This window comes from Terrapene carolina, unplaced genomic scaffold (genome assembly GCF_002925995.2).
Source record: "Terrapene carolina triunguis isolate 2854851 unplaced genomic scaffold, T_m_triunguis-2.0 Scaffold242, whole genome shotgun sequence".
In the NCBI taxonomy this organism is placed as follows: Eukaryota; Metazoa; Chordata; order Testudines; family Emydidae; genus Terrapene; species Terrapene triunguis.
Genome location: NW_020664593.1, coordinates 5,074,778 through 5,089,507, shown reverse-complemented (window position 1 = coordinate 5,089,507; position 14,730 = coordinate 5,074,778). Strand labels below are relative to the sequence as shown.

Sequence of the window (14,730 nt, the reverse complement as noted above, 5' to 3'; positions counted from 1 at the left end):
GGCAGCAGGTTTAAAACAAATAAAAGGAAGTTCTTCTTCACACAGTGCACAGTCAACCTGTGGAACTCCTTGCCTGAGGAGGTTGTGAAGGCTAGGACTATAACAGAGTTTAAAAGAGAACTGGATAAATTCATGGTGGTTAAGTCCATTAATGGCTATTAGCCAGGACGGGTAAGGAATGGTGTCCCTAGCCTCTGTCTGTCAGAGGATGGAGATGGATGGCAGGAGAGAGATCACTTGATCATTGCCTGTTAGGTTCACTCCCTCTAGGGCACCTGGCATTGGCCACTGTCGGTAGACAGGATATTGGGCTAGATGGACCTTTGGTCTGACCCGGTACGGCCTTTCTTATGTTCTTATGTTCTTATGATGGAAATGGAGCTCATGGTGCTTCACGAACTGCCCTAGAGACCTTACACAGATGGTGAGTAAAGGGGTTGACAAGACAAAGACCTGTGGAGCGGCACTGATGAGAGCTCAGGGAGGAGGGACATTGCTCATCATGGGCCTTTGGCATCTGTTGGAGAGGAACTAGTGGAGTCAGCCCAAAGCAATTAGTTCTACACACCCCAGCTCTTAAAGGCAAGTCAGCATGACCTCATGGCTGATGGTATCAGAGGTCACAGAATTCTTTCCCAGGTGTGCGGCGTCTGACAAAGTGGGTATTCACCCACGAAAGCTTATGCTCCAATATGTCTGTTAGTCTATAAGGTGCCACAGGACTCTTTGTTCCTTTTCCCAGATGTCTGTCTGGTGGATCTTGCCCACATGCTCAGGGTCTAACTGATTGCCATAGATAGGGTCAGGAAGGAATTTTCCCCATGGTCAGATTGGCAGAGACCTTGGGGGGGGGGGTACCTTCCTCTGCAGCCTGGAGCATGAGTCATTTGTTGGTTTAACTAGAGTAAATGGTGGATTCTCTGTAACTTGAAGTCTTTAAATAATGATTTGAGAATGTCAGTAACTCAGCCAGAAGTTAGGGATCTATTACAGCATTGGGAGGCATAGGCGCCGACTCCGTGGGTGCTCCGGGGCTGGAGCACCCATGGGGAAAAATTGGTGGCTTCTCTGCACCCATTGGCAGCTCCCCACCCTGCCCCCCTTCCCCAGCTCACCTCCGTCTCTGCTCCGCCTCCTCCCCTGAGCGCGCTGCGTCTCCGCTTTTCCCCCTGGCTCCCAGCGCTTGCGCCGCGAAACAGCTGTTTTGCACGGGAAGCACTGGGAGGTAGGGGGGAGGAGTGGGAACACGGCGCGCTTGGGGAAGAGGCGGGGCCGGGGCGAGGATTTAGGGAAGGGGTCCAATAGGGGCAGGGAGGGGGCCGAGTTGGGGGGGGACTTTGGGGAAGGGGTTGGAATGGGGGTGGGAGGGGGCAGGGCAGGGGTGGAGTTGAGGCAGGGCTGGGAGCAGGGGGGACTTGAGCACCCACCGGCTCCGGGAAAAGTTGGCGCCTATGTTGGGAGGGTGAAGTTCTGAGACTGTGATGTGCAGGAGGCCAGACTGAGATGATCATGATGGTCCCTTCTGGCTTTAAAGTCTATGAGTCTGAGTCACTGACAGCTGGAATAACAGCAACATGAATCTCTGTCTCAAGCAGGGAGAGGAAACATCTCCTTTCCAGAACTGTTGGGGCCTAAGGGAGAGCTCTCTGTACCTACTTGGGCTTAGGCTTTGGAGCTGAAAGCTTTTGGGTGATTAATAAGGCCCTCAAGGCTGTTTCCAAAATCTCCGGATGTATAACAGCAAAAGTGAGGTTGGGTAGACTAGAGGAGGGGCAGAGAGGCATTCTGTCTGGGCAGACTGTGAGGAAGGCAGTTCTTGAGATCTGCAGCTGACCATTCTCCCTTCACTTCGCAGAGAGGGATGATTATAATTCTGATGGAAATATTAATGGTCATGCTGAGGCTTGTATTTTATGTCAGTTTTTTTCTCAAATGGCAGAGAAGCCGAGGGAAGGTGAGGGGAGCCCTGGGGAAATCTCAGCTTTGTCTGCTTCCCATTGTAGGATGGTAGCTTGTTTTGTGGCCTGAACTTCCCTTGGCCTCACGCCTGGCAGGGCCCCACTAAAGTGCTAGCATTTCTCAGCTCCCCCGACTGGCAGGGATGGACAGGGGTGATGAATTTGGATCTCTGGGGGAGTGTGATGTGGTGTTCACCCTACACTTACCCTGGAGGGGTTAATGGAGGCCAGATGGGCCAATTAGCCTACTAGGCTGCAAGTTGGGAGATTGAAGGCTGAGAGGAAAGCCCTAATTAGGGGAAGCTCACCTGTGTGGGAACAGGCCTGGCTTTTATAAAGCCAGGGAACTGATAGCAGAGAGGCTGTAGGGAAGTGTCTCTAGTCACTTCTTGGGAGGGGATGGATGGTTGGTTGGTTGGTGCTATAGAGGCAGTTTGCCTATGGTTGCTCCCTGGGAGCAGGGAGTTGTGATGAGGCTGGCAAGCACAGAGAAGGGTGGAGAGCCAGAAGGTAAGGAAAGGCTCAGGGAAAAGGGAACAGACCTTGGCTGCTGACTAGAGGCTCCCTGAGCTGGAACCTGGAGTAGAGGGCCTGGGTTCCCCTGCCAGCCACTGGGGAAATGGCACTGTAGGGCAGTAAATGGGAAGGCTGCTGGTAATAAAACCCCTTGGTACCCCAGAAGGGGGAAACATGCAGTGACCTGACTGGAGGGTCAAGTTATGAAGGAGGAGCACCTGGAGTTGCAGAGAAAGTGGCAACAGAGAGCAGAAGGGGGCCCCTGACCTGGAACAAGTGGACTCCCCAGAGTGGCCAGGAGGAGGTGCCACATGTGGTGAGTGGACTCTGTGAGAGGGAGTTGGCATTAATAGCTTCCTGCTAAACAAGGACAGTTTCTTTTCCAGTCTGCAGAGCTGGAAGAATAAGAGACTGGAAAGGAAGGAGAGAGAATGAAGGGAAACCTCCCCAAGGTGCTGCATTCTCCCTTTTACATTTCCCTGTTGTTCCTGCCCTTCCAGTGGCTCCTCTATACTAAGGTGACTTATCTAAGAGAATACAAATTTAAGGCAATGCTACTCAACTGCCTCAGGTCCAATAACCGGAATCCTCTCCCCCCACCCCCCATTTCTTTTCAAGACCTCTGTGCAGCTACAAGTGCATGCAGCCTCCGGGAGCAAAATCTACATGGGAGTCAACTGGAAGGCCCAGATGTGCTTCTAGCAGTGCACATTTGATAACAATAAGGGCTAGAAGGGACCATTCTGATAATCTAGTCCAGTGGTCACCTACGGGTTGATTGTGGTCAGCTGGTTGATCCTGGAGACTCTCCCAGTCGATCATGATCTCTGGCAGCGCAGCGGGGCTAAGGAGGGCTTCCTGCCTGCCCTGGCCCCACGCCACTCCCAGAAGTGGCCAGCATGCCCCAGGGGAGGCGGGGGCCAGGGGTCTCAGCATGTGCAAACCTGCTTCTTCTGCCTGCAGGCACTGCCCCCACAGCTCCCATTGGCTGAGAATGGGGAACTGTGGCCAATGAGAGCTGTAGGGGCAGTGCCTGAAGAGAGGGGCAACATGCGGAGCCATGTGGCCCCACCTCCAGGGGCTGCAGGGACATGTTGGCCCCTTCCTTGAGCGGTGTGGGGCTGGGGCAGGCAGGGAGCCTGCCTTCGCCCCACTGTGCTGCTGACTGGGAGCTGCTTGAAGAAAGTGCTGCCTCGTGGGACCCCTCACCCCAACATCCAGCCCTGAGTCCCCCAACCCCCTGCCCCAGCCCCTCCCACACCCAAAGTCCTTCCCAGACCCTTCACCTCCCTGCACCACAACATTGCCCCAGCTCAGAGCCCTCTCCTGCACCCCTACCCCAGGCTCAGCCCAGAGCCCCCTTCCACACTGTGAACCCCTCAGCCCCAACCCGGAGCCCGCACCCTCTCCCAAACCCCACTCCCTGCCCCAGCCTGGTGGGAGGGAGGGAGGGGGGGATGGAGTGGGCAGGGCTTTGGGGAAGGGATGGGGCCTCAAGTAAGGGGTGGGGTAGACCCTGGGTTGCCCTTAAATTCAAAAAGTGATCTTGGGCATAAAAAGGTTGGAGACCACTGCTCTACGCTAAAGCATATGTTGATGGTCAGGAACTGGCTGTCAATGAGTGTCGAAAATGCTGGGAAACTGTTTGGAGCAGTGGCCAAAAACCTGGGTGTTTAGTCAAATGTTCTGAGTCCATGTGCAGCCTTGCAGGATAATAGACTGTCTCCCTCCCTGCACCTCCACCCAGTGATTGGCTTCCCCTGCTCTTTAGCGCTAGAGGTGACCTGTTGGGCAGAAGGAGACCCTTTTCCCCTTCCAGCTGCAGCAATAGCTGGGTGGTGGTGCCCAGTTGCCTCTCTATTGCATCTGTCACCATAGCTCTGGTAGTGGCGCTCTGGGCTGTTGAGAAGTTGTGCACCAGACAGCCCCACAGGCTTCTGAGATCTGAGTCTTGGAGTGTGTTGGTAGGGGTGAACATAGGTGGTGGGGCTCAGCTGAGTATAGGGTGACCAGATGTCCCAATTTTATAGGGACAGTCCTGATTTTTGGGTCTTTTTCTTGTATAGGCTCCTATTGTGCCCCCCCCCCCTGATTTTTCACATTTGCTGTCTGGTCATCCTAGCTGAGTGGCTACTGGGGATCATACCCTCCAGCACTGGGACCAGAGGGGAGCCGACTTATCACCCAGTCTCCCCCTTTCTCCATTAGAACCAGATGGGGAGGCCACTCAGCACCGAGGCTCCCCTCCAGAACGCTGCTGCCCCTCAAATCAGAAAGCAGGCCTTGAAAGACAAAACGCCAACACCAAAAAGTCACTCTCTGGCTGAGCCCCTTCTCTGGATGTCTCCCCACTGGAAGGTGGATTTCTCAGCTAGCGATCCTGGCATGCAGCTTTGTGGGCATTAATTACACACAGTGGAGTATCTCTGCACAGTGGGAACTTAATATGCTCTTTGGATGCCTGACAAAAGGTTGAACATTGTTAGGTTTGTATTTTTATCTGAACTGGGCATTCCTAATGTGAAGTGTGCTCTCAGCCAAGGCACAAGTTTCCAACCATGAGCTAAAGGGACACTGATTGGGGTCCAGTCATGTCTCAGCATGATTCCCACACAGCTCTCTGGCACTTCGTTTAACCACTGCTCAGTGGCATCACCAGGAAGGTTATTTTGCTGACTGAGCTGGGCAGCCGACACACTGAACATCCATGTGGAGCTGGGCATGTCATTGATCTATACGGGCCTGCCCCTCTGTTTGCAGTATTTGAAACCAGAACTGCCCTAACACTGTGCAACTGGCCCACAAAACTAAACTCCCCTCTGAAGAGAACTGAGGCAAGAAGGCACAGATGGGGCGGGGGGGGGGGGGGAATTCAGTGGTGATGAGGCCATTTCTAATCCCCGTTTCCTCTGCCCTGCTTTGTCTAAGCATAAGAGCGTCTCCTTTTAAACTTCAGGCCTGATTCCATCACTAATGCACAGGTCCATGCTGAGGGCAGTGCAGTCGCCCTGGTTCAGTGGGAGCTCAGGGAGCGCAATCCCTCCTCCAGCACCTCAGTGTCCAGGAGGCTGGTGCATAAAGCCCCATCCCCTCGGTCAGTGCCGCTTACCCCCTCTATTCTCCATGCTTGGCTGGTGCTGAGCAGGGCTCAGGGCTGTGACCCCCTGCCAGGTGCAATTTGGGTTTTTGTGTTGATACCTGAAATGGTTCCGAGGCAGATTCCTGGATCTGAAACTCCTGTAGTCTTGGGAGAATTCACATCTGGATCTGAACTCTTCAGCTGCATCTGGCATTTCTTGCCCCATTTGGGGAGGCTTAGCCTCCCCAAGCCTCTTGTACCTGCAGCCCATGCATGGCACAGATGCATGTCTGTCTTTAACCTGTACACCACACCAGTGAAATTCATAAAATCAGAAAGGCTGAGCACTTAAAAACTGGACAGTAACTGTCTGCAAATCACCAGGTTCAATCATCACTTCTGAACAAAGCAGCTGTCTACCATGATTATAGCTGTTTCCATTAGTTCACACTGACTCAACAGACGTTCTAGGCTTCATTGACACAATGACAATCCTCAAATCTTGTTTTATAAATGCTATAAGGGAGGACAATAAAAAGATGAAGCAATCCATATGGCTTAATAGGCTTGCATGGCAGCCCCAGAGTGTGCTTGCTATCCAGTTGGGCGAAGAGCACAGCTGCCTACCCGGTGTTAGGATCACCTGGGGCTCCGTAGCAGCCCTGGCTTTGCATAGTGTCTGGATACTAGCCCAAGCCCTTCTCCCTTAGGGCTCTATAGAGTCTCCATGTAGCAGCTGCATAGTGTTGGTTATATCCAAGGACCAGTTGACCGTTGAACTTTCTTGGAGAGAAGAGTTCTAGAGGGCCTGGAGTTAGTTGCTCCCTGCTCCCGGAACAAACAGCTGTCATTTCTACTTTCATAATGCTTTAGCCAACAAGGAACTCTCACTGATGGCTTCTTGATGACAGCTGGCCATGAACAGCTGGAGTACCAGAGGGTGATCTTAGCACACACTCTCCCTTTCAAACACAGGAATGGGGGCAAAGCATGGAGTTTTGTATTACTAACCCCTCACACCTAGTGAAAACTCCCTGCTGAGACTTGGTAAGGGTGCTTTGTCTTTTAAAGAGGGAAGATAGTCAAGTAGGTAGGGCACAGACCAAGGTGTGGGCAGACTTGCGTTCTATTCCTGACTCTGCCACTGAGTTGCTGTGTGACCTTGGACACGTCATTTGGCTGCTCTGGGCCTCATTTCACACAACTGCAAAATGGGAAGAATGATGCTTATCTGCTCTCTCTCTTTTTTTTTTTTTTTTAAGTGCTTTGAGCTGTACAGACACACAGCTCTAGGTGTTATTACTGCACATCAGTGCTCTTTCTCTGCTATGCAGTAGCTGGTGGATAGAGAGCAGCACATATGGCCTACAGGGCCAGGGTATTGGAGATGATCTCCCACCACCACCCCCCCTTTTTTTTCCCCTTCATGAATTTAGTGCTGATGAAAGTTGCTGGACTGGCTGGCAGCCATGGACTCTGAAAGCTTCTCTTTATCCCCAGAACAGATATGGCAAATGGAGCAGTGCAAGCTTCCTCCATGCACCCTGCCCTACACATGTGCCTTATCTGTGCCATGTCCTTAGGAGTTAGAAGCATGTTCAATCTCTGTAGCCCATTCAGTCTTTGGCCTCTCTTGCTCATGCTGCAAGCATGAGCGCCAGTCAATGCTAATTAACCTGGCTTGTGTACTGTGGATACCTGTCCACTGGGTGCTGGACTCAGGTCCCCATCTCATGAGCATATTTTCAGTGAAGAAGGATGACATCCTTTTCAGTCAATCAAGGAGACAGGACCAAAGGTACAACATGGGTGCCTAGAGAGATTGGTTAGTTTTATGTGCACTAATACTGGACTACAGTTGTGCAAAACTAGATCCCCAAGCTCTAGCACCTTTGAATATCTGGGGTGAATCAGATTCAAAGCTGAAGTCACCCCTATAATTTCCATGTCAAAGCAAGAAGGCTCTTGTGGTGATCTGGGGAGTGTATGTACAACTTATGAATTCTGGTTAATGTTATGAAATTGCTGTATTACTGAATGCCTCAATGTGTAGTGACTCAAATATGGGCCGACAGGGTCCCTGACGCATATCAGCATCGTGACCACTCCCTCATTTGGACAAAGCTACAGAACAAACAAAAGAGGTTGTTAAACTTAATGCCTGTGCTCTGGCTGAACAGTGGGTATGCTGAGGAGGATATCCAATCACCTCCCAGCTCAGACCAGAGGTAGGTCTGGAGAGCGGAAAATCCCCAAACAGGCAAACAAAGAAACCAGGTGGTAGTGCTAGTTTTTAAAAACTCAGAATTCACAGAAAAGCTTAGGTGGGGGAGAGGAACAGAGGGGAAAGTTTTGTAGCAGAGCAGAGGGGTCCTTTCCAACTGCAGGACCAGCTGAGGAAGAAGGAAGCTGGCTGCAGAGGTTAGAGAGAGACTCCTTGATTTGGAGAAGCCACGTGCAGTCACGGGAGGGGAGGGCAGATTCTGGACTCCTTAGAGGACTTTGACCTAAGCCCAAAGATCGCTCAAGAATGGTGAGGAAACTGAGGCAGGGAAATACTTCCAGGAGTTTATTAACTTGTGCTAGCTAATGTGGAGAATAATTGGTTTTGGAACCCTTTGCAAAGCCTCTGTTATGTGCTTCCACTGTCACATGTCCCTGAAGAGATGAACTGTAAAACCAGAGATGCCCATAAGGTTGGAGTGATTAACTCTGGGAATGCTTGGAGGGGATCAGCACTAGTCCTGGGGGCCTATGGCAGCAGGGCTGCAGAACCCGTTTCCATGAAGGAGTAGCAGACAATCTGTGTCCAGGAAGTGTGCCAGAGGCCGAGGAAAGAAACCGTGCTGGAGCCTACCCAGACTCAGACGAGCTTAAAAGCACACGGGTCCAGTGCATGAAGCCTGGTGAGTGTGTAGCAGTGGGAGCACAGCCAGGGCTATGACAGGCCTATTTTCTATTTCAGATACATCTGAGTTCTCGCACGAATCATCTGTTCTCAAGGGAATTCAGCCCAAATTGGTGGCTCTATCCTGAGAATAGCTGATCTCACAAAATTTCCACTGTCCTGGCCCCAAATCTCATGAGAACAGCTGGTGAGATTTCAGTGCCATCTAACCCAAACACAAACTCTTGTCCCATTTGGGCCTTAAACCTGACCCCTGACTGCCATGTTAATCCTAATCCAGTGCTGGATGCAAAAGCTGCCTTTTCATCTCTAAGAACATTGGTCCTTATGTGCTAGGAGAGAGAGAATTAGATCTCAGGAGCTGATCTCCTCAGGTACGAAGGAGGAATAGGCCATTATCTAGAGTATTTCAGAACTGGCCAAGTATATTATGAGCATAGGCGTTCTAAAGCAGCCTGTGTTGGCTGTTGTGAGAGGCAGAATACCAGTGTGCTGCTAGACCTCTTCTGGAATGGGAAGCACCAGCATGTTCCTCTTCTATTAACTTCAATAAAACTAATTTGTGCTAGGGCAATACTTCATGAAACTTCAGCCTGCGGCTGCTGCTGCTTTGATACTTAAAATGGTCAGGCTAGATCAGCCTCTTTTTATTACGGATCTTGCACACGCCCACATGGCTAGGGACAAAGGAGGGGAGCAGGGATGTAGGCCATGTCTGATTGCAGGTTGCCTGGTCAGTATTTGAGAACCTGAATTCCTTTGCTAAAGCCTCCCATTTTAGAAGCAAAGCCCCTAATCCCACAGATTATTATTGTCCCTAGGGATGGATGCTGTCCCACTGGAAGGAGGAATGATTCAATTTACATTTGCTGCAGAGATGGGTCCAGAGGCAGGTGTCTCAAATGGGAGGGGGACTGTGAAAACACAGGAGCAGAGGAGGCAATGGGGAGGAGAAACAGGAGGAAGTGAGGTTGGGATGCCAAGGAGAAGGAGGGGGAAGGGAGAGTGCCAAAGGAAAGGGCAGGAGAGGGGATGTTTCTCCCCTCAGCTTCATTGTCTTGCACTTTGCCTATTTAGATTGAGATCATCAGGGAACTTTTCTGCTGACTTATCTGTGAAGCACCTAGTGTAACCCAGTGATCAGTGTGTGTTGTGGTCCCAGGCCAAAGAGGACAGGGGTCTGTTCCAGCCTTGCTCTTTCGCTTAGGCTGTAGACACTAATATATTTTTAGCTCTGAAGGTCTCTGCTTCAATCCCCAGGATCAGCCAAGATGGCGGCTCTTATAGTAGCACACCATGGGTGCTGTACAATAACAATGAATATGGTGGGAGGGGGAAGGGGAGAGCAAGAGAGAAGAGCCCTTTAGCCAGGGCTTAGAAACAGCTGGCACACACCCCTACTGTCACCACTCTGCTGCCATTTTGCAACACTCCCTTCCAGCCCCTAGTGGCACCACTCCACAATCAGAGAGAGTGGCACAAAATCAGAAGTGCAGCAGCCTGAGGCTGGCAGAAGAGCCCCAGCTGCTGCTCCCCCACCAGGTGCCACACTGGCAGCCACTGCCATGGGGGAGCTGCGGGAGCCATAGTTCCTTCCCTGCCAGGCAGCAAATGCAGGAGCAGGTCCAAGGAACTACAGCTGCTGAGGAGTACCTCCTCCCTGCCTGCACCTGCAAGGAGTAGCAGTTGCCAGAGAACAGGAGTCCACCCCTTTGCAAGCCAGAGTAGGACTCCAGATTCCAGTGCAGGATCCCAGACCCAGTGAGGAAGCCCAGTACACTCCAGCACGGGACCCCAGTGCACACCAGGGTGGGACCCTAAAGAGGGACCTGAAGATACAATGAGCAATCCCCATGCACCATCGCTGTCAGTTAGGGCATTACTCTTCTTTGCTGTCTGACTGTTTAAGTTGTGCCCATGACCACAGTATCTGAGCACAGGGGCTTTGAGTGGGTGGGGTTTGGGTTGTGGGTGGAGCTGAGAGCACCACTGCCGGTTTGACTCCTGCACTTCTAATAAAACAAAAGCGAACTGTGGAGGCTCCAATATACACTTATTGTCTTACTCCAGGCTCTGTCAGCCTCTGGGTCACTTGGACCAGCCACAGTTACCTCTACATGTTCTACTCCAACAAGTCAATGGCTTGTTGACAAGGCACATTGTCTCACCACCCTGAAAATGAACGTGTCAGAGTGGACATATGTGATCAGATTGTGCCGATGTCTTTGCAGGTACACATGAGGCTGCACTGTGGCTGGGGTGACCAGATGTCCTGATTTTATAGGGACAGTCCCCTTATTACCCCCCACCTCCTGTCCCAATTTTTCACACTTGCTATCTGGTCACACTAGCTGGGGCTTCCTTGAAAATGTACTACTCTCCAGTCGGCTCATTGTGGCCACGTTTCAGCAAAGCACTTAAACCTGTGCTTCACTTTAATCAGGTGCTTACTTGCTTTTCTGAAGCAGGGTCTGTCTCTGCCCACCCCATCCCTGTGACACTGTCTCATCTCCTTCCCTGTACACTCCTCCTCCACCACCACAACGTCGTACGAGAAGTTGCTCTCATGCCTCAGAGTGCCCCATAGCAGGGGCCGTTAGAGAACCATGTTTCCCCACTTCCCCCAACCAAGAACTCAGAACTAGCACAGGTTGAAACATGGATTTTCCATCTTACAAAAAAATTTGGCAATTTTTTTTTTTAAATCTCCAAGATGGACAAAAGGCCAACATTTTTTGCACATAGAAATTTGGGGGGTGAGGGGGAATTATTTAGCTAAACTCAGAATGTTTCATTTGACTTCAACCCTTCATTTAAATCTATTATATAAAATGTTGAAACAAAAAGCCATTTAGAAATGAAAAATTGAAATTTTCCATCCTGAAAAGGTCACAAGGGGAAGTGTTGACCTTTTCAAAACATTTTTTCTAATCTGTTTCCAAATGAAATTTTGCTGAAATTGAGCCAATTTCATGAAAAATTTCAGGTTAGTCAAATGGTATTTTCTGATGGAAAAATGTTGGAACAAAAACTTTCCAACCATCTCTGCTGAGAATGTCATGTCAGTGTGCTGCCAGACCCCATCAACCTGTGGACACCAAAACATTCTATGAACAGACAAACCACACCAACGCACTTCATTCAGGCCAACAGGCAGATTCTTAGGAGTACATTTTAAGTGAGTTTTATTTTGGTAGCACTTTGAATGATAGTTCTATCCATCTGTGGTACTTCTATGGCCCCATCACAGTAGTGTCTGAGCACCGCATGCACCTTAATGTATTTATCTTCACAACATCCCTGTCAAGTGCTATTATCTGCATATTACAGCTGGGGAACTGAGGCAGAGAGAGATTAAGTGACCTGCCCAAGGTCACACAGGAAGTCTGTGGCAGAGCTGGGAATTGAACCCAGGTCTCCAGAGTCCAAAGCTAATCATATCCTAACCACTGGACTGTCCCTTGTGGGGTGGGGGGGAATTCTCACATACACATTTAATAAGATAGCTAGTGACAGACTTTCATGGACAGATTTTTGGCAGGGAGTAGCACCTGTAATATATAATAGATACCTTCTGTCAAGCCTCCATAAATACGTATTTAGTAATCGATTGCCATTTATGTAGCACATAACTATCCTATTAAATAACAATGCAATTATAGCATCAGTACAAACCTCTCAGCTAGAGATCTGCAGTTAAGTTACTCAGCTGATCACGCAGCTTTGCAGAGAACTCGACCTCCTCTGTCACCTGGGGCAAGTAGTAGTTTTGATGGGCGAATAAAATCTCCTTAGTTTTTCTGTCACCTTCATTGTTAAGTTGTATGGGTAATTCTGAAGCTGGATTAACATGCTGTCAGGATAGTGAACCCTCAGTAGGTCTCTCTATTTTTCTAGCTTTCAATTGCCATGCTATTAGGATGCAACACATTTAAACCCCAGGTCTGGGAAGCAAAGTGTAACTGTCCCTTCTTCACTCCTTACTTTTTCCGAGCTGAGATTAGGGGAGCCTCCTCAACCAAGGTGGAAAATGAATATCTAAAGACACTTCTCCCCCCCTCCTTAAATTCAGGTGCCCCCCACCCCAATATGACCCAGTAGTTTACAGGCACCTTTATGAGCAGGAGCCAGTGCTACAAATCTACCATGTAATTTTTACTGCATTTCCCTTTACAAAGGATCAGTTAATTAGAACCTCTCCTTGCTGGGAAATTAATCACATATTCTCCAGCTCAGAAACCGATAGTTATATTGAAGAAACTAACAAGAAGCTACAGAAAGACTCCAAGCAGGCAACTGAATGTCAGGGGAGCACAAAGGATTAAGCATTGGCAGGGACTGAGAGCTTTTTAAAAAAGGCAGCCAAGTATTGTCTTTGCAGCACTGTTTAGTAAGGGCTCCTCTGCTGAGCCCTCCTAGTGGGCTAGAAAATTGGGTTCAAGTCCAAAATATGGACAGGCGAAACAGCTTGGATAAAATGTGAAGTGACCTGAAAATTTGCCCAGCATTCAAACTGGAGCCTCAACTCTTTCCAGAGAGTTGGGAAAGCTCAATCATCTTGTTTTCTGTTGGTTCTGTAGAAAAAGGTTTCTTGGTTTTGGATGGATGCAGAAATTCTAACAGCAGCACTGGAAAACCTATCCTCATGAGATTTCCAGACCCAAGGGTTTCAGCTGAATTCAACACCCAATACTTTGGGGATCTGTCCCACCTGAACCTTTTGAGTCCTTTCCCCTGGCTAGTCCAGATGGCCCCAAATTACACTGCAGTAGTAAACCCTGGCTGAAACAGCTGTGCAGCCAGACATGCACCAGCACTTACCTCCAGTACCATTTCTGTCATCTGGAACTGCTTCTGAGAGACTTTATCAGAGCCCACAGGCTCATGGAAGAGCAGGCAGAGCACGTCATACTTCTTCAGGGCCTGCTTGTAGTTCTTCTCGTTCAGGTCAAACACCCGATCCTTCCCATCGTAGGTGGGGAAGTCCAGTCCCTCTTCAGCCCTGCAGCAGAAGAACAGGTAAAAACCTGACAGTAGCCAGCAAGCTATCTTCATTGGGAGACAGCCTGGGTTGTCTTTTCTTATATCTCTGAGAAGGGAAGGGAAAAGAGCCAGAAGAAACCAAAGGCTCGGTGAAGTTTGAACTGAGTGTAAGTTTCCTCTGCCTTCCTAATGATCAGTCCAGGCCAGTGGGAAGCAGCAAACTTTGCAGTCCTGGGCTGAAGACAAAGAGACAGACAGGAGAAGCTGCGAGGCCAAGCCCTGGATACCTTACATAGCTCTGCCCAGCTCCTGTGTCATTAGGAACTCCATTTTTAGGAAGCAGTTGTTTCAGGCTAAAAATAAACCCTGCAATGAATAAAAAGGACAGATATGACACCATTGAGGGACTTGCTGGCACTCCGCATCATCTGAGCGAGGGAGAGGGAGTGGAGGAGATTGAGATTAGGAACAGGAAGGCTTTATCAAGGGACAGGGTACAGTTATATGGGGCATCAAGGCACAATCCACCTTATTAGGACTTTAAAAAATAGACAGTTCTCAGTACTGTATGGTTCATGCCTAGATATCACAGTAGTTAGGCTTTAGATCAAGGGATTGATCAATCAGTCTCAGAATATAAATGCAATTAAATGTTTCATGATAGTGATTCTCATTCACGCTGCAAGGAAGAATTCCATCTCCCCAGTCTCCAGGGAGTAGAGACAAGCGAGGACCTTGGGAGTTTTCTCCTCCTTCTGGGGATTAAGCAAGGATCATCACTGAGATTCAGATAGGCCACACACCTGACTTGTTTAGTTTCCTCCAATCTCCACAGAGATCCATGGTCATTGGTAGAGCTTGGTCCTTCCTGTCTCTATGTACCTGTGATCCTGGAACAAATGGAAACTGACCTTGCCATTTCTGACACCCAGAGTAGTTAACATGCATCCAGACCCAGGCATTATTGAGATGTGGCTAAAGCATCCCGATGTCAAACAATATGAGCGGCAGGTCTTACTGCCCACACTTTGTGTCCAGCAGCTGGGAGCTTTGGGCAGAGGTCAGTGATCTCGTCAGGACATTGGACAGAGGCCGGATGTCTTTGCTGATCCTCCTCAACTTCTGGGAGGCTGTTGATCACCAGGTGTTGCTCACACAGCTACACAATCCAGCAAGAGTGGGTGGAATCACTGTCGAGTGGTTCTCCTCATCCCTTTCTCTTCCTTGCCAGCAGGTGAAGCTGGCTGACTGCTCCTTCTTCCCAGAGACTCTCACTTGTGGGGTCC

The 14,730-nt window shown here is 49.7% G+C and overlaps 1 protein-coding gene across 1 annotated transcript in view; it reads right to left on the bottom strand.

Annotated features, from left to right (window-relative positions):
* The window catches only part of CASQ2 (calsequestrin 2), a 56,642-nt gene extending 42,938 nt beyond the window's left edge, over positions 1–13,704 (bottom strand). The window contains exon 1 of the mRNA XM_024198410.3: positions 13,283–13,704. Within this exon, the coding sequence (XP_024054178.1) occupies positions 13,283–13,516 (234 nt within the window). The 5' untranslated portion in view covers positions 13,517–13,704. The remainder of the gene's footprint in view (positions 1–13,282) is intronic.
* Between the last annotated feature and the right edge of the window lie 1,026 nt (positions 13,705–14,730).